The 22,705-nt window shown below is 50.9% G+C and overlaps 1 protein-coding gene across 9 annotated transcripts in view; it reads right to left on the reverse strand.

The window, feature by feature from the left end:
• Positions 1-22,705, reverse strand: part of DNHD1 (dynein heavy chain domain 1) — a 238,199-nt gene that overhangs the window by 100,941 nt on the left and 114,553 nt on the right. For all 9 annotated transcript variants that reach the window (XM_039529722.1, XM_039529729.1, XM_039529697.1 and 6 more), the window contains one exon: positions 18,685-18,776. In XM_039529722.1, coding sequence (XP_039385656.1) covers positions 18,685-18,776 — 92 coding nt within the window. The remainder of the gene's footprint in view (positions 1-18,684; positions 18,777-22,705) is intronic.

Raw genomic sequence — 22,705 nt, forward strand, 5'->3', positions numbered from 1 at the left:
AAGTGTGCCAAATTAATTTTATATAATTCTAGCTTTTTGGTCATGTGGTACCAAGTCAAATGCCTTACAGAAGTTTAAAAATATTACATCAACATTATTGTCTTTATCAACCAAATTTGTAATCTCACCAAAAAAAGACATGAAGTTAGTTTGAGAGGATCTATTTTCCATAAACTCATGGTGTGCAGCCTGAATTATGTTACCTTCTTTTAATTCTTTATTAATTGAGTTCTCTGTCAGTCACTCCACTATCTCGCCTGGGATCAATGTCAGACTGATAGTCCTGTAATTACCCAGGTCGTCCCTTTTTAAATAGTGGCACAATATTTGCTTTCTTCCAATCTTCTGGAACTTCCAAGCATTCCAAGACTAATTGAAAATCGGTCCAGCAAGCATCTCAGCCAGTTCTTTTAAAACTCTTGGATAAAAATTATCCAGACCTGCTGATTTAAAACTGTCTAACTAGTAGATCCTTGTGATGCTGGAAAACCAGGTGCCAACATATGTCATGGTCCCCAGGCCTTGCTTCAATACTGACAAACATATAGCTGGAAACAATCTGGATTATCTGGGTATTAGGATTGTTAAAATAGAGATTAGAGTTATAAAAATTTGTTTAGTGTTTAGACTTTATTGAACGCTAGTGCATTGCTGCCTGCATTAATCTCACTTATAACATCTGTATCACATACTGTAAGGTAACTGAGCATTTGCTCTAAGGTGCCACAAGTACTCCTGTTCTTGTAACTAGCCAGGAGAGAGACATTAACAAGTGTGAAATGCTGGCCTGCCCCAGAAAGTGTGCTGGCCTCCACCAGAAGGTGTGCTGGCCTCCACCAGAAGGTGTGCTGTCCTGCCCCAGAAGGTGTGCTGGCCTCCACCAGAAGGTGTGCTGGCCTCCACCAGAAGGTGTTCTGTCCTGCCCCAGAAGGTGTGCTGGCCTCCACCAGAAGGTGTGCTGTGTGGCGTTATGAGTGCACTATAATATTTTATTGGAAGGTAACAGGGCCAGAAAGAGTTAATTATCTCAGACTGACCTGACCCATGGGTGAACTGTAGAGACTGGTTAGGAAGATATGTAAATGAATAAAGCTTTGAAATGCAGCCGGCATTGTTAGAGATCTCAAGGGTAGATGTTTGCTCAGGCCTTGTGATGTAAGCAAACAAGTCTTGTCTATTGCTATAATTTTAATTCAAAGATCAAAAAAGGAAAAGACGGTTACTCACCTGTAGTAACTGGTGTTCTTCGAGATGTGTTGCTCCTATCCATTCCATGTAGGTGTGCGCGCCGCGCGTGCACGGCTCTTCGGAACATTTTTAGCCTAGCAACTCCGGCGGGCCGGCTGGCGCCCCCTGGAGTGGCGCCGCCAAGGCGGCGGATATATAACCCAGCCCGCCCGGCCGCTCCGCAGTTCCTTCGTGCCGGCTATTACGACAGTGGGGGAGGAGGGCGGGGTTGGAATGGATAGGAGCAACACATCTCGAAGAACACCAGTTACTACAGGTGAGTAACCGTCTTTTCTTCTTCGAGTGATTGCTCCTATCCATTCCATGTAGGTGATTCCCAAGCCTTACCTAGGCGGTGGGGTCGGAATGAGACGTGGCGGAGTGTAATACCGCAGAGCCGAAGGCTGCGTCGTCTCTAGACTGCTGCACCAACGCGTAGTGGGAAGCGAAGGTATGGACTGAAGACCAGGTGGCCGCTCTACAGATGTCCTGGATGGGGACATGAGCCAGGAAAGCGGCCGATGAGGCATGTGCCCTCGTGGAGTGGGCAGTGAGTCGGCACGGGGGAACGCGAGCAAGCTCGTAACACGTTCTGATGCAGGACGTCACCCAGGAAGAAATCCGCTGTGAGGAGACTGGCTCGCCTTTCATGCGGTCAGCTATCGCCACAAAGAGCTGGGACGAACGCCGAAAGGGCTTCGTGCGGTCGATGTAGAACGCGAGCGCTCGGCGGACGTCGAGGGTATGCAGCTGCTGTTCCCGAGGTGAGGCATGCGGCTTTGGGAAGAAGACCGGGAGGAAGATCTCCTGGTTGAGATGGAAGGGCGATACCACCTTGGGGAGGAAGGCCGGGTGTGGGCGAAGCTGCACCTTGTCCCTGTGAAAGACGGTATATGGGGGGCCCGCCGTCAGGGCGCGGAGCTCTGAGACCCGTCTGGCGGACGTGATCGCCACGAGGAAGGCCGTCTTACAGGTAAGATGGAGGAGAGAGCAAGTAGCAAGGGGCTCGAAGGGTGGGCCCATGAGCTGGGCGAGGACCAGGTTAAGATCCCATGTCGGAGCAGGAGGCCGCACCTGCGGGTATAGACGGTCTAACCCCTTAAGGAATCGTGACACCATCGGGTTGGAGAAGATCGAGCGACCTCCTATAGCTGGTCGAAATGCTGACAGCGCTGCGAGGTGCACTCTGAGGGACGAGATGGCAAGACCTTGACCTTTGAGGTACCAAAGGTAGTCGAGGACAGTCTGAATGGGGGCCGAGAAGGGGTTGATATCTCTCTGGTCGCACCAGAGAGCAAAGCGCTTCCACTTGGCGAGGTAAGTAGTTCGCGTTGACGGTTTTCTGCTTTCGAGCAGCACTTGCTGCACCGCTGCGGAGCAATGTCTCTCTGCGTCGGTCAACCACTCAGGAACCAAGCTGTGAGATGCAGCGATTGCAGGTTCGGGTGACGAAGCCTGCCGAGGTCCTGGGTTATGAGGTCCGGCCACAGCGGGAGGGGAATGGGTTCCCGAGCCGACAACTCGAGCAGCAGGGTATACCAATGCTGTCTCGGCCAGGCCGGAGCGACGAGTATGATGCGGGCTCTGTCTCTCCGGATCTTGAGCAACACTCGGTGGACGAGCGGAAACGGAGGAAACGCGTAGAGAAGAGGCTCCGTCCATGACCGGAGAAACGCATCTGAGAGGGATCCTGGAGCTTGGCCTTGGAAGGAGCAGAACCTGTGGCATTTGCGGTTGGTCCGGGAAGCAAAGAGGTCTATCTGGGGAAAGCCCCACCTCTGGAAGATGGAATAAGCCACATCTGGGCGAAGGGACCACTCGTGAGAGGCGAAGGACCTGCTGAGGCGGTCGGCCAACGTGTTCTGCGCTCCCGGCAGAAAAAACGCTTCGAGGCGAATCGAATGGGCTACACAGAAATCCCAGAGGAGCAACGCCTCGTTGCAAAGAGGAGAGGACCGCGCTCCGCCCTGCCTGTTGACATAAAACATGGCTGTGGTGTTGTCCGTGTAGACCGCTACACAGCGGTTCTGCAGGTGAGCCCGAAAGGCGAGACAAGCTAAGCGGATCGCTCTCAGTTCTCTGACGTTGATATGGAGGGAGAGCTCCTGGGGTGACCAGAGACCCTGGGTGTGTTGGTCTCCTATGTGAGCCCCCCAGCCGAGCGCCGAGGCGTCCGTCGTCAGGGTGATTGACGGGCGAGGCGGGCGGAACGGAACTCCCTCGCAGACCGTGTCTGGGTCCAGCCACCAGGTGAGCGTCTGGAGAGCGGGCTTTGCCACCGTCACCACCATGTCTAGGGGATCGCGATGAGGACGGTACACCGATGCCAGCCACATTTGGAACGGGCGAAGTCGGAGTCTGGCGTGCGCAGTCACGAATGTGGACGCTGCCATGTGACCGAGGAGGCGGAGGCAGGATCGCACCGTTGTTGTCGGAAAAGCCTGCAGTGCCCGAATGAGGGAGGCCAACGTCTCGTGCCGAGTGCGAGGTAGGCACGCTCTGGCCAGATTGGAGTCTAGGACCGCTCCTATGAACTCCACTCTTTGTGCTGGAACTAGGAGGGACTTCTCGGTGTTGACAAGGAGGCCGAGAGACCGGAACAGATGTAGAATCTCGGTTACTTGATTCGCCACCAGCGCTTGGGAGCGGCCCCGAATCAGCCAGTCGTCGAGATATGGGTAGACGTGGATGCGGCGACGGCGGAGGGCTGCGGCGACGACCGCCATGCACTTGGTGAATACCCTCGGCGCGGTGGAGAGGCCGAAGGGGAGCACTGCGAACTGGTAATGAGCTCCGTTGACCAGGAAGCGCAGGAAGCGTCTGTGGGGGGGGGTAGATTGCCACATGAAAGTAGGCATCCCTCATGTCGAGGGCAGCAAACCAGTCTCCAGGATCCAGGGAAGGGATAATGGACCCCAAGGTCACCATCCGAAACTTGAGCTTGCACAGGTATCTGTTGAGCTCGCGGAGGTCCAAGATGGGACGAAGGCCTCCTTTCGCCTTGGGGATGAGGAAGTATCTGGAATAGAATCCCCTGCCTCGTATGCTGGGAGGCACCTCCTCGATGGCACCCACGCTCAACAGAGACTGGACCTCCTGCAAGAGGACTTGCTCGTGAGAGGGGTCCCTGAGGAGGGACAGGGAGGGTGGGTGGGAGGGAGGGGGCGAAATGAACTGTAGGCGGTAGCCGTACTGGACCGTGCTGAGGACCCAGCTGTCTGAAGTTACAGATGACCACGCCGGAAGGAAGCGGGAAAGGCGATCGGAAAACAGAAGGGGTGGATCCTGATCGGAGAGAGGTGAGCGGCCCTCGGGCGTCCCGTCAAAAGGCCGACTTTGGGCCCTGAGGGGCCTTGGACGATCCCTGGCTTTGTTCCGCCCGTCCGCCCGATGGTCTGCGGCGGAAGGGCAGCGCCGATTGTTAGCGGGCGAGGTCTGTTGTATTGGAAGGCGATAAGGTTGCTGTCGGAAAGGACGCCTTTGGGTGGCCGGCGTATGCATCCCTAATGTGCGGATCGCCACTCTGCCGTCCTTCACGGTTTGAATGCGGGTATCAGTCTTTTCTGAAAATAGGCCCTGCGTCTCGAAAGGAAGGTCCTGGAGCGTGTACTGGACCTCCGGCGGCAGAGTAGAGGACTGTAGCCATGCAATGCGTCTCATGGTTACCCCTGACGCTATGGTCCTGGCCCCCGAGTCCGCTGCGTCTACCGCTGCCTTAATTAAGGTACGGGAAGCCAGCTTTCCTTCCTCCAGCAGTGCCGAGAACTCCCGGCGGGAATCCTGCGGGGTAAGCTCTGCGAATTTGGCTAGGCAGCCCAAGATGTTGAATGTATATCTGGAGAGCAAAGCCATTTGGTTGGCGATACGCAGTTGGAGGCCGCCCGCTGAGTAAATTTTGCGGCCTAACAGGTCCATGCGCTTGGACTCCTTCGCTTTTGGCGCTGCAGCGGGCTGGCCGTGTCGCTCCCGGTCATTGACAGATTGGACAACTAGAGAGTCCGGAGCCGGGTGAACATACAGGTATTCATAGCCCCTCGGGGGGACCGAGTACTTTCTCTCGACTCCGCGCGCTGTAGGCGGGACGGAGGAGGGGGACTGCCAGATAGCGGCATTGTTTTTCTGTATTGTTCGGATGAAGGGGAGCGCTACCCTGACGGGTGCGTCCTCCCCCACCACGTCCGTGATGGGGTCCTCGACCTCCTGGACTTCTTCCACGGGTAAGTTGATGGCCTTAGCTACCCTTCTAAGAAGGTCCTGGTGAGTCTTGAGGTCGATCGGCGGGGGCTCCGACGGTGCCGCCCCTGCCACCGCCTCATCGGGGGAGGAGGATGAGGACGGACCCGGTAGCACCTCCTCCGGTGCCTGCACCGTGTCTGCGGGAACCGCGTCATGCCCCAAGTGCGTGCCGTGATCGGCGGGCTGAGAAATGGGGGACGGAGGTGGCCTGCTTACAGTGGCTACCGGTACCGACCGCACCGAGCCTGGTTGGCGCGGCGGGAGGGGGGGGCCCCTGTTCATGTTCGGCCCAAGGGACCCAGAATCCCCATTGCTGTGGTCCATGTTCTGGCGGGAGGGACCCCGCCCGGAAGTCAACTGCGCTGCCCCCAGGGGAGGCGACGGAGGGCTCTCTTGATGGCCAGGGAGGAGCCGAAGTGGTGGCCGGGCGGGCATCCGGTGCCGGAGTAAAGGGCCCCCGCGGTGCCGGCGGACGGTGCCGGTCGTCGCGGTGCCGGGAGCTCGACCGGCGGCGCCGGGAGCTCGACCGGCGGCGCCGGGAGCTCGACCTTCGGCCCCGGGAGCTCGACCGGCGGCGTCGGGATCGTGAACGACGGTGCCGGGAGCTCGACCGACGGTGCCGGGATGCAGATCTGGACCGCGTGTGGCGGCGCCTGGAGCGACTACGCGAGTCTCGACGCCTGTCGTGGTGCCCGGAGCCGGACCTGTTACGGTGCCGTCGACTCGGCGACCGGGACTTGGAACGTCGCCGGGAGTGCGACCGGTACCGCGACTGGGAGCGGTACCGGGACTGCGACCGGCGAGGAGACGGGGAACGTCGTGACGTGGATCGTCGTGCCCGGTGCTGCGGAGAGCGGTGCCGTGAGCGAGAACGGGACCGCGACCTGGCGGCGGTGCTGCGATCGGCTCGGGCGCCCGGGGACGGGGGTCGCATTGGAAGTGGCTTCCCAATGGACTTGAGAGTCCGCACCGGTAGCACCGGCCGCTGAGCGCTTGCATCAGCGGTGAGTTCGATTAAATGTCTTGCCGTCGCGAATGCTTCGGGCGTGGACGGCAGCCTCAGCTCCTCGTCGGTGGGCACCGGGGAGCTGGGCGGTGTCGGACTCGACGGGCCTTGCGGCGCCGGAGTCGACGACACGGTGCACGTTTTGTGCACAGCCTCAGCCTGCACCGTTACAGTCGGAGGCGGCTGGGCTAACGGTCTCTTTTGCTTGTCCGAGACCGTCTTCGGCACTTTACGCTTCTTTCCCGGGGAGACGGAGCGGTGCCGGGTCTTCGGTGCCGGGTGCCGAGCTGCCTCCTCGGCACCGGGGCGGCTGGGTGCGGTCGGCGCGCCGCTAGTCAAGGCAGTCTTTGGCGCCGCCGGTGCTGGTGCCGGAGGTTGGAGGGCCGACTCCATGAGGAGTTGCTTCAATCGCGAGTCCCGCTCCTTCCTCGTGCGAGGCTTAAAAGCGACGCAAATGGGGCACTTGTCCGACCGGTGAGCCTCTCCGAGACAGCGGAGGCAGGCGTCGTGCGGGTCACTCACCGGCATAGACCGCTGGCAAGCCGCGCAGGGCTTGAAACCCGCCGGTCCGGGCATAAGCCCGCACCGGGGCGGAAGAAGAGGGCTAACCCCTCTAACTCCCTAATGAAATATACCACTAACTATAGAACTATTAAGAAACTTTAACAACTATGATAACTATATACAGTAACTAAGGGAGAACGCTAAGCTGTGGAGGACAGGAGAGCACTCCACTGTTCCTACTAGCCGTCACGGGCGGAAAGAAGGAACTGAGGAGCGGACGGGCCGGCTGGGGTATATATACGCCGCCATGGCGGCGCCACTCCAGGGGGCGCCAGCCGGCCCGCCGGAGTTGCTAGGCTAAAAATGTTCCGAAGAGCCGTGCACGCGCGGCGCGCACACCTACATGGAATGGATAGGAGCAATCACTCGAAGAAGAATATTAACATTTATGATGATACTTGAGTAAAATAGCGTTATTGTCTATGTGTCTCTCTGAAGGTTGTGCTAACCTGTATCTGAACTGTTTAATGGATAAATTACCCTGTGCTAATTGCCAGAATGTTTGGGAGAAGGAGTTAAGCCTATTGTTTTCTCAGGCCGAAAGGCTGCTGGAAATGTATAAGAAGCCTGGGACACGATCCTTCTTCATCTCAGATCTGCTTTGGGTTTCAAGATGCGGAAACCTTAAGCCACAAGGATTGAGATCCCCAGTCACTGACTGGAGTCACCCTGAATATGGACATTGGACTATAACCTCTGGACTATTTCTAAAAGGACTTTTGGCAACTACAAGCTCACCTCTGCTATGCATCTGAACCTCAAGAATTGAATTCAAGTCTGTATGTATATTGATCTTTTAACCAACACTCTCTCTTTTCTTTTTTAAATAAATTTTAGCTTAGTTAATAAGAATTAACAATAGCGTGTATTTTGAGTAAGATCTAAGTTATAATTGAACCTGGGTAAGTGGCTGATCCTTTGGGAGTGGAAGATCCTTTTCTTTTATATGATGAGATCAGATTTTCAGGAATCATCATCATATGTTTGACAGGTGTGTCTGGATGGAGGCCTGAGGCTGGGCACTTTAAGGGAATTGCATTGTTTGGACTTTTAAGTAACCAGTGAGGTACTATAGAAGCTGTTCTGTGCTGGTTGGTAAATCTAAGTATTGGAATAACCACCAGCGTTTGGGGTTTGTCTGCCCCGTTTTGTTTCAGTTCACCCTGATTGAGTGACCTCAGCTGGCTCCCACAGGCAGCACCGTCACATGCTGTCCTGCCCCAGAAGGTGTGCTGGCCTCCACCAGAAGGTGTGCTGTCCTGCCCCAGAAGGTGTGCTGGCCTGCCCCAGAAGGTGTGCTGGCCTCCACCAGAAGGTGTGCTGTCCTGCCCCAGAAGGTGTGCTGGCCTCCACCAGAAGGTGTGCTGGCCTGCCCCAGAAGGTGTGCTGGCCTGCCCCAGAAGGTGTGCTGGCCTCCACCAGAAGGTGTGCTGTCCTGCCCCAGAAGGTGTACTGACCTCCACCAGAAGGTATGCTGGCCTCCACCAGAAGGTATGCTGGCCTCCACCAGAAGGTGTTCTGTCCTGCCCCAGAAGGTGTGCTGGCCTCCACCAGAAGGAAGGCTCATGGACACCAGAGGAACTACTGGGGAACATCAAAGAAGACAAAAGAGTTTGTTGATTTGCTCTCCTCCCTCCCGCATGAAGGGGAGACTTGCTGCTTGACTCTGAGGAGCCAGGATTACTAAGCATAAGCCAAAGTGCTCAGCCTGCCCTAAAGGACATATAGAACTTGCTTATAGAAGTGTGACGGAGCGATTCTGGCGGGACCCAACTGAGAGTGCCAAATCAGGACCAATTGCTTAAACAGGGCAGTTACAGCCCTAGGCTGGGGTTTTTCCACCTCTAAGGCAAACCAAACCAGCCAGACAAAAGGGACTTTGGTCTCACCCCACTGGCTAACCACAAGTCACACAAGCAATTTCCTTAGACACTCCAGTCTCCCAGTATCACCACCAGTGCACTCGTCCTGGGGATAAATGGTTATGAAAACCAACACCCCAATAAAAGAAAAAGGTTCCCTCGATCCCAAAGGACCAAGCCCCAGACCCAGGTCAATATACACATCAGATCTTACCCACAAATCACGCTGTTGCCAATCCTTTAGAATCTAAAATCTAAAGGTTTATTTACAAAGGGAAAAGGTAGAGATGAGAGGTAGAATTGGTTAAATGGAATCAATTACATACAGTAGTGGCAAAGTTCTTAGTTCAGGCTTGCAGCAGTGATGGCATAAACTGCAGGTTCAAATTGAGTCTCTGGAAAACATCCCCCACTGGGATGGGTCCTTCAGTCCTTTGTGCAGAGCTTCAGTTTGTAGCAAAGTCCCTCCAGAGGTCAGAAGCAGGATTGAAGACCAGATGGAGATGAGGCATTAGGCTTATATAGACTTTTCCAGGTGTAAGAATCCCTTTGTCTTCACTGTGGAATTTTACAGCAAAAATATGGAGTCTGGAGTCACATGGGCCAGTCCCTGCATACTTTGCTGAGTCACAAGGCGTGTCTGCCTTCTCTCCATGGGTCCATTGTGTCCTTAATGGTCCTTAATGGGCCATCAAACAGGCTAGGCAGAGCTAACACCAGCTTGTCTGGGAGGCTTCCCCCAGAAGCACAGCACAAACTTGAAATACTGCCAGCATAGAGCCAACATTCATAACTTCAACTAAAAATGATACAGACATACAGACAGCATAATTATAACCAGCAACCCATAACCTGGTCTTAGACACCTTATATGACCCCCTTTACTTAGGATTTAGTGCCACTACAGGACCTTGGTTGCAACCCATGTTCTATATGGTCCCCATTTATATCAATAACATCACACCCCCAACGCAAAATTGATGCAGGAAGGGATGACAAAACATCACTGACTGCATCCCAAGAGCCCCCTTTCCTTGGGTCTGTCTCACTACAGCTAGTGTTGGGCTAGAGGCCGCACCAGGGTATAACCGAAATGGTTTATCAAAGTCATGTTCAATAACATGAATGGATCTCTTTACAAACTCAAGGTATAACTTGGTTAGCTTTTGCAGCATGGTTCCTGTATGTTTCATGTGATCTTGCCAAGAGCTAAAGAAAATAGCTACTTTATCCATACCAGTTCTGGCCAATATTTTGAACCCAAATAACATTAAACCAATGTAGATATAGAGGTTGTTCATATTACAGGAATCTTGGCATTTAGCCATGAAAGCAATATGGTAGTGTGCCTCAGTTTCCCCTTTCATACAGCACATCAGGTCTGGAATGTATTTTCCCCTGTGAAAAGTTCCAACACTGTTTACATGCATTAACTGTGAAACATCAGTATAGCAAGGCCCTTTAACATAAAGTGTGTTTTCATGTATTCCTTTCAATATGTTCCAGGGATTTTCCAAAAGATTAGGCACATTGTACATTGTTACAGTTCTTGGCCATAGCAACACATTAGTTACAAAATTTAGCATTAGCAATAACAACAAATTGATTGCAAGTGTCCATTTACAATCATGTTTGTCATGCCACACCCTTGGCTCAATACCATTGGAGTTTGGGCCTTTTAGGGTTAACCTGTGGGTTCCCTTTGCAAAATTCAGTCTTCTCTTTCCTTCTTGTTCTTCGGGACTAAACCCTGATTTCTCTTGCTTAACAGAGATCACCGGCTGATGGGGTGGGCCCTCTGTGCTAACAGCTATTAGCAAGTCTTTCTTCTCCCTGCCAGCCAAGTAATTCGCATCAACACAGACACTAGCTTTTAACTTCTTAGCTGCTATGGATTCCACGGCTGGACTTTGTCTTACAGAGATACCACACAAATCCAAAGAGTCTGAGGGTGAGAGCTGGCTTGCTCTCCCCTGCCTCCTCAAGCATTTAGCCATACAACTGTTCTGCCCTGAAACACCAGTAACTGAATCTGTCCTCAGATCCTGAAGCACCGACTGCTCACTTACAGATTCAGCATGGAGACATTCCTGTCCCAACAGCATTGTCTCCCCACCAACAAGCTGGCCACACACAGCCAGGTGGTTATAAGGCTGCTCAACTTCCTTAACAGCTTCTACTCCACCTGAGACCTTTTCAAAGCTGCCCACACTGGATCTCTCAAAAGGAAAGTCAGTGGATCCATTCACAACAGAAAATTTCTGGCGGTTAGGAACTGAAACTTTCTTGATTAAATCACTTTTACACCCTTCAGTTGCAGTAAACTGCTTGCACAGGCTACCATGAGGATTCCTTTCCCTAGGAGCTTCTCTAAGCAGCAATTCACCCCTCTCAGAAATTCTGCCCTTCCCCTCTTCACCTAGGGCTTGCTCTAAAGGAACACTTCCCTGAGCAACCACAGATGCTACAGACTTTCTAGATAACCGGTCAGAAGTAGTCTCCTTCCCTTGGCCATGAACAAGTTCAGGAATCTTTTCCATCTTGCTACAAGTTGTCAAACTGTCAGTCGGTAACACAATTAAATCACCTTTATGCTCTCCTTGTGCCCTGGCTGGGGTATCACCCTGATCAGACAGAGTTGCTGCACCCTTTTCCAACCACACATTAGCAACTGGCAAACTACAAGCACCAGAATTGTCTGGTCTCTGGGATTTTGCTATGACACTAACTGGATGCAACCTAGTCACAGTGCCATTCCCCCCAGCAGACACAAACTCAGGACCATTCCCTTCCTGGGCTTTAGCTGTATTTACAACCAACTTTGAGACAACTGAATCACCCTCAACCATTACAGGCTGACAGGCACCTTCTGTCTGCTCCACAGACACAGAAGAGCCGGAGACACATTCTCCTTTACCAGACACACAGCTTGGGATTTTACTTCCCTTGTCCCAGCACACAGGGCTGTTCACAGACAACTGCTTGGAGACTGGAGTAGCTTCCTTTATAGGCAAGTCAATACTCCTGACAGACACAGGCACATTCCCTCCACTGTCACATTTCTCCACACAGGAAACAGGTAAGGGATATGGACACTCATCTTCCACTATCCCTCCCTTCCCAAATTGCTGATTAGACCAAGCCATCAGCTCACAAGGCTGCCTAGTCTCCTGCAAACTTTCCCTACCAGGCACATTGCCTCTCCCAACAGATAAGCTGCTGCTCTTTTCACTACACTGAGCTACTTTTAGCAAATCACAGTTACCCATTTCAGGTTTACTTCTACAAGCTGCACTAGCCACCAATCCATTACCCATTACAAATTTACCCTCTCCTTCCTCAGTTAGGGATTTAACCTGACCATCTACTTTAATCTGCTCCTGAGAAACATTTTCCTCACCAATGAGATCTTTCTGCTCTTGATCTAACTCCAGATTCACTTCTGAGACATCAGACAGACATTCAGAAACTTCATTCCCAGAAATACTGCTTTTTTGCACAGACAAACCTTTGGAGCAACCCTCCTCAGGCAAATCATTGCCCACAATAGACACAGGTTTAAGATCATTCCTCTCCTGTAACTGGCTACCTGGACTGAACAAAGCTGTAACATTTTCCCCAATTAAAAGATCTTTAGGCAATAACTTCCTGACGCCAGCTATCACTTCATGCTGAGCCCCATTCCACTCAAGGTGGATTCTGGCTAAAGGCACACGGACAGTAAACTCACAGAGGATCACAACATTCCCACTCTGATTTGGTAAATAATCTTCCTCTTTGACCAGATCTGCTCTAACAAGAGTGATGTTAGAAGCCATAGTTTGCCCTAAACAGCTTTTACCATTGACTTTTACACTCTCATCCATAGCACTGGCACAATTTATGGGGCCACCCCCTACTGAACCCACAGTAACAGCATTGACATAAAAGGTGGCATTGTTGGGGTACATGTGGTTACCCCCAGACAACTGCTCAGAGTGATACAACATACCAACATTGTTACAAACTGGACTTTCAAGAGGATACAGTCTCTGCTGTTCTTCCATTGCTTTTTTGACTTGGAGTTGGAGTCTAGCTGTCTCCTGTTGCATCTGTCGAGTTTTCTCCTCAGCAGCCAGCAGCTCCAGACGCCTCTTACGAGCTTTTTCTTCTCTCTTAGCAACTTCTTTCTTTCTCTCATCAGCCTCTTTCTCCATTCGAATTTCTGCCAGTTCTTGCTCATAATCAAACTGCAGGCTGTCTCTCAAGGCTTGCAGTTTCCTTGCTTTTCCTGATGCTCTTTGTCTCATGGTCCCTGATCTTTAACCAACCAAACTCTCAATCCCAAAGTTAAAATTTGGATAGCGTGGGGTTCTGACCCAAAGCTTAATTGACCTGGTTCTGTGGATCCAAGCACGACTACGCCACTGTGACGGAGCGATTCTGGCGGGACCCAACTGAGAGTGCCAAATCAGGACCAATTGCTTAAACAGGGCAGTTACAGCCCTAGGCTGGGGTTTTTCCACCTCTAAGGCAAACCAAACCAGCCAGACAAAAGGGACTTTGGTCTCACCCCACTGGCTAACCACAAGTCACACAAGCAATTTCCTTAGACACTCCAGTCTCCCAGTATCACCACCAGTGCACTCGTCCTGGGGATAAATGGTTATGAAAACCAACACCCCAATAAAAGAAAAAGGTTCCCTCGATCCCAAAGGACCAAGCCCCAGACCCAGGTCAATATACACATCAGATCTTACCCACAAATCACGCTGTTGCCAATCCTTTAGAATCTAAAATCTAAAGGTTTATTTACAAAGGGAAAAAGGTAGAGATGAGAGGTAGAATTGGTTAAATGGAATCAATTACATACAGTAATGGCAAAGTTCTTAGTTCAGGCTTGCAGCAGTGATGGCATAAACTGCAGGTTCAAATTGAGTCTCTGGAAAACATCCCCCACTGGGATGGGTCCTTCAGTCCTTTGTGCAGAGCTTCAGTTTGTAGCAAAGTCCCTCCAGAGGTCAGAAGCAGGATTGAAGACCAGATGGAGATGAGGCATTAGGCTTATATAGACTTTTCCAGGTGTAAGAATCCCTTTGTCTTCACTGTGGAATTTTACAGCAAAAATATGGAGTCTGGAGTCACATGGGCCAGTCCCTGCATACTTTGCTGAGTCACAAGGCGTGTCTGCCTTCTCTCCATGGGTCCATTGTGTCCTTAATGGTCCTTAATGGGCCATCAAACAGGCTAGGCAGAGCTAACACCAGCTTGTCTGGGAGGCTTCCCCCAGAAGCACAGCACAAACTTGAAATACTGCCAGCATAGAGCCAACATTCATAACTTCAACTAAAAATGATACAGACATACAGACAGCATAATTATAACCAGCAACCCATAACCTGGTCTTAGACACCTTATATGACCCCCTTTACTTAGGATTTAGTGCCACTACAGGACCTTGGTTGCAACCCATGTTCTATATGGTCCCCATTTATATCAATAACGTCACAAGAAGCTTCTATTATTTGTTGAAATTTAAGATTGTCACTCATTTGCATATGTATGTTTACCTGCTTTAACCTTGTAAATAACTCTCTTGTTCCTTTTCCTCTTTAATAGTATCTTTAGCTAGGGCAGGGGTGGCCAACCTCTGGCTCCGGAGCCACCTGCGGCTCTTCAAAGGTTAATATGCAGCTCCTTGTCTAGGCACCGACTCCGAAGCTGGAGCTACAGGCGCCAACTTTCCAGTGTGCCGGGGGGTGCTCCCTGCTCAACCCCTGGTTCTGCCCCAGGCCCCAGCCCCACTCCACTCCTTCTCCCAAGGCCCCTGCCCCTTCCCCTCAGTCTGCCCCGCCCTTGCTCCTCCTCCTCCCCCTCCCCCCCCCCCGAGCCCCTTGCACATCACAAAACAGTTGATTGCAGTGGGCGGGAGGTGCAGGGGTGGAGGTTTAGGTGCTGCTGGCAGGTGGGAGACACTGGGGGCTGGGGGGAGCTGATGGGGGGCTGCTGATGAATTACTGTGGCTCTTTGGCAATGTTGGCGCCTTCTCAGGCTCAGGTTGGCCACCCCTGAGCTAGTTTATTATAGGATCGGCTACAGGCATTGTCTTTGGTGAGTGATCTAAAGTACAACTGACCTGAGGTAAGTGACTGGTTCTTTGGGACTAGGAGCAACCTGAATATTGCTGTGACCTTTGGTGTAAGGGACCATCTATCACAAGAGGACCAGGGTGGCCAGACCCAAGGGGCCCGTCTGTGACTCCGTGTCAAGGCTGTTATAGTGCCTGTGGAGTTCATACTTGATATGTTGTTTGTTCCCTGGTTCCTAACACTGGCCCTGAGGTTGGTACCGACAGTATGGAGTCACTGCAGTTAGCTTAAAATCCTCCTGAGATACTAGCGAAGTGAAAAGAGTGTTACTATCATGATAGGACATGATGACTGGGTTTTTTTCAAATACAGAATATTTATTTAACATGTCTGCCTATTATTATTGATAATTCTACCATTTCCATCTAGTAATGGACAAATATCATTGTTAGGATTTTTTTTGTTCCTAATATACTTTAAAACTCATCTGCTGGCCATAGATTTCTCCTTATTCCCCTTGGCTTTCCTTATTGATTTTCTACAATTCCTAGCTTCAGATTTATATTCACTACTAGCAACTTCCCCTTTCTTCCATTTGTTTTTATATATAATTTTTACAGCTGCCTTCATTCCCCTTCAGACTCACCCCCTGCCCAAAAACAGGACTCCCTGCAAGTTCACAGCCTCTCAGTCAGCTGTGCACACCAGGGTCACAGGAAGTCCTGCCCCAGGTCAGGACTGAGAACTGGTTAAAAACAGGGAACAAAGGGTAGGAATAAATGGTAAATTCTCAGAATGGAGAGGGGTAACTAGTGGTGTTCCCCAAGGGTCAGTCCTAGGTCCAATCCTATTCAACTTATTCATAAATGATCTGGAGAAAGGGGTAAACAGTGAGGTGGCAAATATCAGAGGGGTAGCCGTGTTAGTCTGGATCTGTAAAAGCAGCAAAGAATCCTGTGGCACCTTACAGACTAACAGACGTTTTGGAGCATGAGCTTTCGTGGGTGAATGCCCACTTCGTCGGATGCATGTAGTGGAAATTTCCAGGGGCAGGTGTGTATATATATGCAAGCAAGAAGCAGGCTAGAGATAACAAGGTCAGTTCAATCAGGGAGGATGAGGCCCTGTTCTAGCAGTTGAGGTGTGAAAACCAAGGGAGGAGAAACTGGTTCTGTAATTGGCAAGCCATTCAGAGTCTTTGTTTAGTCCTAAACTGATGGTGTCAAATTTGCAGATGAACTGGAGCTCAGCAGTTTCTCTCTGGAGTCTGGTCCTGAAGTTTTTTTGCTGCAGGATGGCCACCTTAAGATCTGCTATTGTGTGGCCAGGGAGGTTGAAGTGTTCTCCTACAGGTTTTTGTATATTGCCATTCCTAATATCTGATTTGTGTCCATTTATCCTTTTCCGTAGGGACTGTCCAGTTTGGCCGATGTACATAGCAGAGGGGCATTGCTGGCATATGATGGCGTATATTACATTGGTGGACGTGCAGGTGAATGAACCGGTGATGGTGTGGCTGATCTGGTTAGGTCCTGTGATGGTGTTGCTGGTGTGGATATGTGGGCAGAGTTGGCATCAAGGTTTGTTGCATGGGTTGGTTCCTGAGCTAGAGTTACTATGGTGCGGTGTGCAGTTACTGGTGAGAATATGCTTCAGGTTGGCAGGTTTTCTGTGGGTGAGGACTGGCCTGCCACCCAAGGCCTGTGAAAGTGTGGGATCATTGTCCAGGATGGGTTGTAGATTCCTGATGATGCGTTGGAGGGGTTTTAGCTGGGGACTGTATGTGATGGCCAGTGGAGTCCTGTTGGTTTCTTTCTTGGGTTTGTCTTGCAGTAGGAGGCTTCTGGGTACACGTCTGGCTCTGTTGATCTTTTCCCTTATTTCCTTGTGCAGGTATTGTAGTTTTGAGAATGCTTGGTGGAGATTTTGTAGGTGTTGGTCTCTGTCTGACGGGTTAGAGCAGATACGGTTGTACCTCAGTGCTTGGCTGTAGACAATGGATCGTGTGGTGTGCCTGGGATGGAAGCTGGAGGCATGAAGGTAGGCATAGCGGTCGGTAGGTTTTCGGTATAGGGTGGTGTTAATGTGACCATCACTTATTTGCACCGTGGTGTCTAGGAAGTGGACCTCCTGTGTAGATTGGTCCAGGCTGAGGTTGTTGGTGGGGTGGAAGCTGTCGAAATCATGGTGGAATTTTTCCAGAGTCTCCTTCCCATGGGTCCAGATGATGAAGATGTCATCAATGTAGTGTAGGTAGAGAAGGGGCGTGAGTGGACGAGAGCTGAGGAAGCGTTGTTCCAGGTCAGCCATAAAAATGTTGGCATATTGTGGGGCCATGCGGGTGCCCATAGTGGTGCCACTGATCTGGAGATATATATTGTCATCAAATTTGAAAAAGAGTTGTGTGTGAGGATAAAGGCAAAGTTTGAGGTGGCAAAGTTTGCAGATGATACTAAACTGCTCAAAATAGTTAAAACCAAAGCAGACTGTGAAAAACTTCAAAAAGATCTCACAAAACTAAGTGATTGGGCAACAAAATGGCAAATGAAATTTAATGTGGAGAAATGTAAAGTAATGCACATTGGAAAAAATAACCCCAACTATACATACAATATGATGGAGGCTAATTTAGCTACAACTAATCTGGAAAAAGATCTTAGAGTCATAGTGGATAGTTCTCTGAAGACGTCCATGCAGTGTGCAGCGGCGGTCAAAAAAGAAAATGGGACGTTAGGAATAATTAAAAAAGGGATAAAGAATAAGGTGGAGAATATCTTATTGCCCTTATATAAATCTATGGTACACCCCACATCATGAATACTGCGTACAGATGTGGTCTCCTCATCTCAAAAAGATATACTGGCACTAGAAAAGGTTCAGAGAAGGGCAACTAAAATTATTAGGGGTTTGGAATGGGTCCCATATGAGGAGAGATTAAAGAGGCTAGGACTTTTCAGCTTGGAAAAGAGGAGACTAAGGGGCGAGATGATAGAAGTATATAAAATTGTGAGTGGTGTGGAGAAAGTGAATAAGGAAAAGTTATTTACTTGTTCCCATAATATAAGAACTAGGGCCCACCAAATGAAATTAATAGGCAGCAGGTTTAAAATAAATAAAAGGAAGTTCTTCACGCAGCGCACAGTCAACTTGTGGAACTCCTTACCTGAGGAGGTTGTGATGGCTAGGACTATAACAGGGTTTAAAAGAGAACTAGATAAATTCATGGTGGCTAAGTCCATTAATGGCTATTAGCCAGGATGGGTAAGGAATGGTGTCCCTAGCCTCTGTTCGTCAGAGGATGGAGATGGATGGCAGGAGAGAGATCACTTGATCATTGCCTGTTAGGTTCACTCCCCCTGGGGCACCTGGCATTGGTCACTGTCGGTACACAGATACTGGGCTAGATGGACCTTTGGTCTGACCCGGTACGGCCGCTCTTATGACTATACAGGGGAAACTTGCTCTCTGACCCATCCCCTGAACTCCAAGTTTCCAGCCACTCAGCTTCTGGGCTGGGGCGCCCCAACAGGAGCCCAGCCTGCCCATGTCGAACCCAGGCTGTCTCTGATCCTGACCTCCCAACATCAAGAGTCACACTGCACACAGAGCCTGCCCATGGATCCAGTCCCGCAGTGATGAGTGCCAGCATCCTCCCCCTCCATAGCCATTTGGCCACCACTGAGCCCCCATCCATCCCCGGGGCAGCATGGGCCTCACTCACCTTGAGGATGGTGTTGCTGTGCTCCAGTAACGGGTAGGACAGCAGCTGGCCAAGCGTGAACTGCAGGTTGACAGGGCACTTCACTCCCATTGCTGCAAGAGAACACAAGGGGGTTACTGTCAGCACCCCAGTGTCCAGATCCTCTCACAGAGGCTGCAGGGAGTCCTGGGCGCCAGCAGGCACAGGCAAAGCCGGGGGTCCCAAGCCCCAGTCTGCTTCATAGATTCCAAGGCCTGAAGGGACCATTAGCTCCTGTACAGAGAGTGACTCTTGTGTCCAGTGGGTATCTAATGGCTGAGCCAGAGTCAGGCTTTTAGAAAGAGCCTCTCCAAATCCCAGCGATGGGAAAACTGCCCCATCCCTGGGGGAGCTGCTCCGTGGCCCACTCCACACCCGATTTCCAGGCTGAAGTTGTCTAGCTCTGCCTTTTCCTGGGAGACTACAAAGCCGGCAGCCCTCAGAAACCTCTCCTCATGTAGATACTTGTAGACCAGGATGCCTTCCCCTAGCCAGACTGAGCTCCTGGAGTCTCTCCCCAGAAGGCAGGTTTTCCAGACCTTGAGTCGCTGTCACTCTTCTCAGACCCCTTTCCAATTTGCCAACACCCTTTCTGCAGTGTGGACACCAGAATGGGACACAACATCCAGTGCTGGTCCCACTAACGCCACCTCCCTGCTCCTCGACATTCCTGTTCAGCCCGCCAGGGTGCAGGTGCCCTCGCAGCTAAAGGATGGCCTGGCAGCTCAAGCTCCAGTGGGCTCCACCAGGACCCTGCAAGCTTTTTCAGAGTTCTTGCTTCCCAGGGCATGGTCCCTGGCCATTAACTGTGAGCTACATTCTTTGTTCCTAGGTGAGGGATGGCCGGTATCTGGCTGTATTAAATCCTGCAGTGGAAATGAGCCCCCTTACCTAGAGATCAAGGTCGCTTGGGGAAACTGGCCAGTTCCCAGCACTATTTACCACTCACCACTTTTTGTGTCAGCTACAAACTTTGCCAGCAATGATTTTATGTTTTCTACCAGCTCATTGTGGGGTTGTGGACTAGCGTTGGGCTGAGACCTGCTCCCTGCAGGACCCACTAGAAACCCCCTGTGATGATGCTGTCTGTGGTCACTCCATTAGGGTGAACTGCAAACAGGACTCAGGGTCCCTATCACACACAGCTGCTCTCACATGGTCAGGCACAATGTCTAGGAACTGTTCCAAAGTTATTAAATCCAGCAGCTTTTCAAAACTCCCATGAGCCTTTGTTCCCACAACCCACTTTTTGACAAAACCCATCAAAAATACAATCATTAGACATCTTAAACTTTCTAAACTTAACCCTGTAAGAATCAGGAGTCACCTTGAACCGCCTTAACACAGAATCTTTAAACGGCTCATAATCCAAGGCTTCTTGTTCCCCCAATTCATTAAATAGCTCCCTGGCTTTTCCAGTCAGTCTGGTCAGCAGGATGGGCATTCGCTGATCATGGGGGATCTGGTACAGATGGCAGAGGGGTTCAAAGGTAGGCAAAAACTCCTCTATATCCTCAGTATCGTTGTAAATGGGACACATCCTCTCCCAGTTTTTCTCGTGGCGGTGGGGAAGCGGAGCACCAGGCGGTGGTGACTTTCTCTGCTCTTCCATTACTTGTAGCTGAAGTCTGTCCATCTCCTGTTGCATCTGGTGAGCTTTCTCCTCAGCAGTGAGCAGTTCTCTATGAGCCTCCTTTTCGATATCAGCTATCTTTTGCTTTTCCAGCAATCGAAGATTTGCTCGATTCTGTTCATGCTCCAGTTGCAGTTTATTTTCTGCCTTTTGCATTCTACTTGCTTCTGCAGCTTCTGTAGCATCAGGTAAGGGCTGTGCTCCTGCCTCCTGATCACTGGCCACTAACGGATCTCTCAGTTCTTGATTTGTAGCTTTCTTTCTAAACTTTATCCCCACAATCTTCCAGGGCTTTTTTGTCGAGGGCCTCATATGCTCTTTGCTCACCCATTGCAACTGCTTTTTAACCAACCACACTCTCAATCCCAAAATTCCAATTTGGATAGCGTGGGGTTCTGACCCAAAGCTTCATTGACCTGGCTCTGTGGATCCCAGCACGCTGCCACAACTGTAAAGATGCTGCCCAGCTGAGGTCACTCAATTAGGGGGCAGACAAACCCCAAAAGCTGGTGGATATTCCAATACTTAGGGTATGTCTACACTACGGGATTATTCGATTTTACAGAAACCGGTTTTTGGAAACAGATTTTATAAAGTCGAGTGCACGCGGCCAAACTAAGCACATTAATTCAGCGGTGTGCATCCATGTACCAAGACTAGCGTCGATTTCCGGAGTGGTGCACTGTGGGTAGCTATCCCATAGCTATCCCATAATTCCTGCAGTCTCCCCCACCCATTGGAATTCTGGCTTGAGATCACAATGCATGAGGGGGCAAAAACAGTGTTGCGGGTGATTTTGGGTAAATGTCGTCACTCAATCCTTCCTCCGTGAAAGCAACGGCAGACAATCATTTCGCGCCCTTTTCCCTGGATTGCCCTGGCAGATGCCATAGCACAGCAACCATGGAGCCCGTTCAGCCTTTTTTCACTGTCACCGTATGTCTATTGAATGCTGCTGACAGACGCGGTACTGCAGCACTACACAGCAGCATCCCCTTGCCTTTGCAAGTTAGCAGAGACGGTTACCAGCTCTCCTGTACCGTCTGCTGCTTTGCAAGTTGACAATGACGGTTATCAGTCCTTTTGTACCGTCTGCTGCTGTCATGGGTGCTCCTGGCCGGCCTCAGTGAGGTTGGCCAGGGGCACCTGGACAAAAATGGGAATGACTCCCCAGGTCGTTCCCTTCTTTAAGTTTTGTCTAATGGAGAGTCAGTCCTGCCTAGAATATCAGGCAAGTCTACTAAAGAACCAGAGAGGCAAACGGCCACTCCGGGTCAGAGCCCCAGACATCCTGCAGAAATGATGAGCTGCATGCCATTCTAGGGGTTGCCCCTGCAACAACCCCACCCGTTGCTTCCCTCCTCCCACATCCCTCCTGGGCTACCGTGGCAGTTATCCCCCCACTTGTGTGATGAAGTAATAAAGAATGCATGAAGAAACAACACTGACTTTATTGCCTCTGCAAGCAGAGATAAAAGGCAGGGGGAGAGGCAGCCTCCAGCTGCTATGATATTCCAGGCAGGACTGAATCTCCAGGAGACAAAGCTTAAAGAAGGGAATGACCGGGAGTCATTCCCATTTTTGCCCAGGCGCCCCTGGCCAACCTCACCGAGGCCGGTCAGGAGCACTCATGGGATGATGATGATGGATACCAGTCATATTGTACCATCTGCCATCGGGAAGGGAAGGGAATTCTGCTGTGTAGCACTGCAGCAACGCATCTGCCAGCAGCATCCAGTAGACATACGGTGACATTGAAAAAAGGCGAGAAACAATTTTTTTCCCTTTTCTTTCACGGGGGGGGGGGGGGAAGGAGGCCGACGACATATACCCTGAACCACCCATGACAATGTTTTTGACCCTTCAGGCTTTGGGGGCTCAGCCAAGAATGCAAATAGTTTTCGGAGCGTGCAGGAACTGTGGGATAGCTAGAGTCCTCAGTCCCCCCTCCCTCCCTTCGTAAGCGTCCATTTGATTCTTTGGCTTTCCATTACGCTTGTCTCAACTCCTTAAGTTTCATGCAGGACTATGTTGAGTCCCTATTGTGGCCTCTGTCTATCATAGCCTTGGAGATTTTTTCAAATGCTTTGTCATTTTGTCTTTTGGAACGGAGTTCTGATAGAACAGATTCATCTCCCCGTACAGAGATCAGCTTCAGTATCTCTCTTTTGATTCTGGGACTGCATGGTCACCTGTGCTGATCAGCGCTCCACGCTGGGCAAACAGGAAATGAAATTCAAACGTTCGCGGGGCTTTTCCTGTCTACCTGGCCAGTGCATCCGAGTTCAGATTGCTGTCCAGAGAGGTCACAATGGTGCACTGTGGGATAGCGCCCGGAGGCTAATACCGTCGAATTGCGGCCACACTAAC

The sequence above is a fragment of the Mauremys reevesii genome, linkage group 1, assembly GCF_016161935.1.
Source record: "Mauremys reevesii isolate NIE-2019 linkage group 1, ASM1616193v1, whole genome shotgun sequence".
Taxonomy (NCBI): Eukaryota; Metazoa; Chordata; order Testudines; family Geoemydidae; genus Mauremys; species Mauremys reevesii.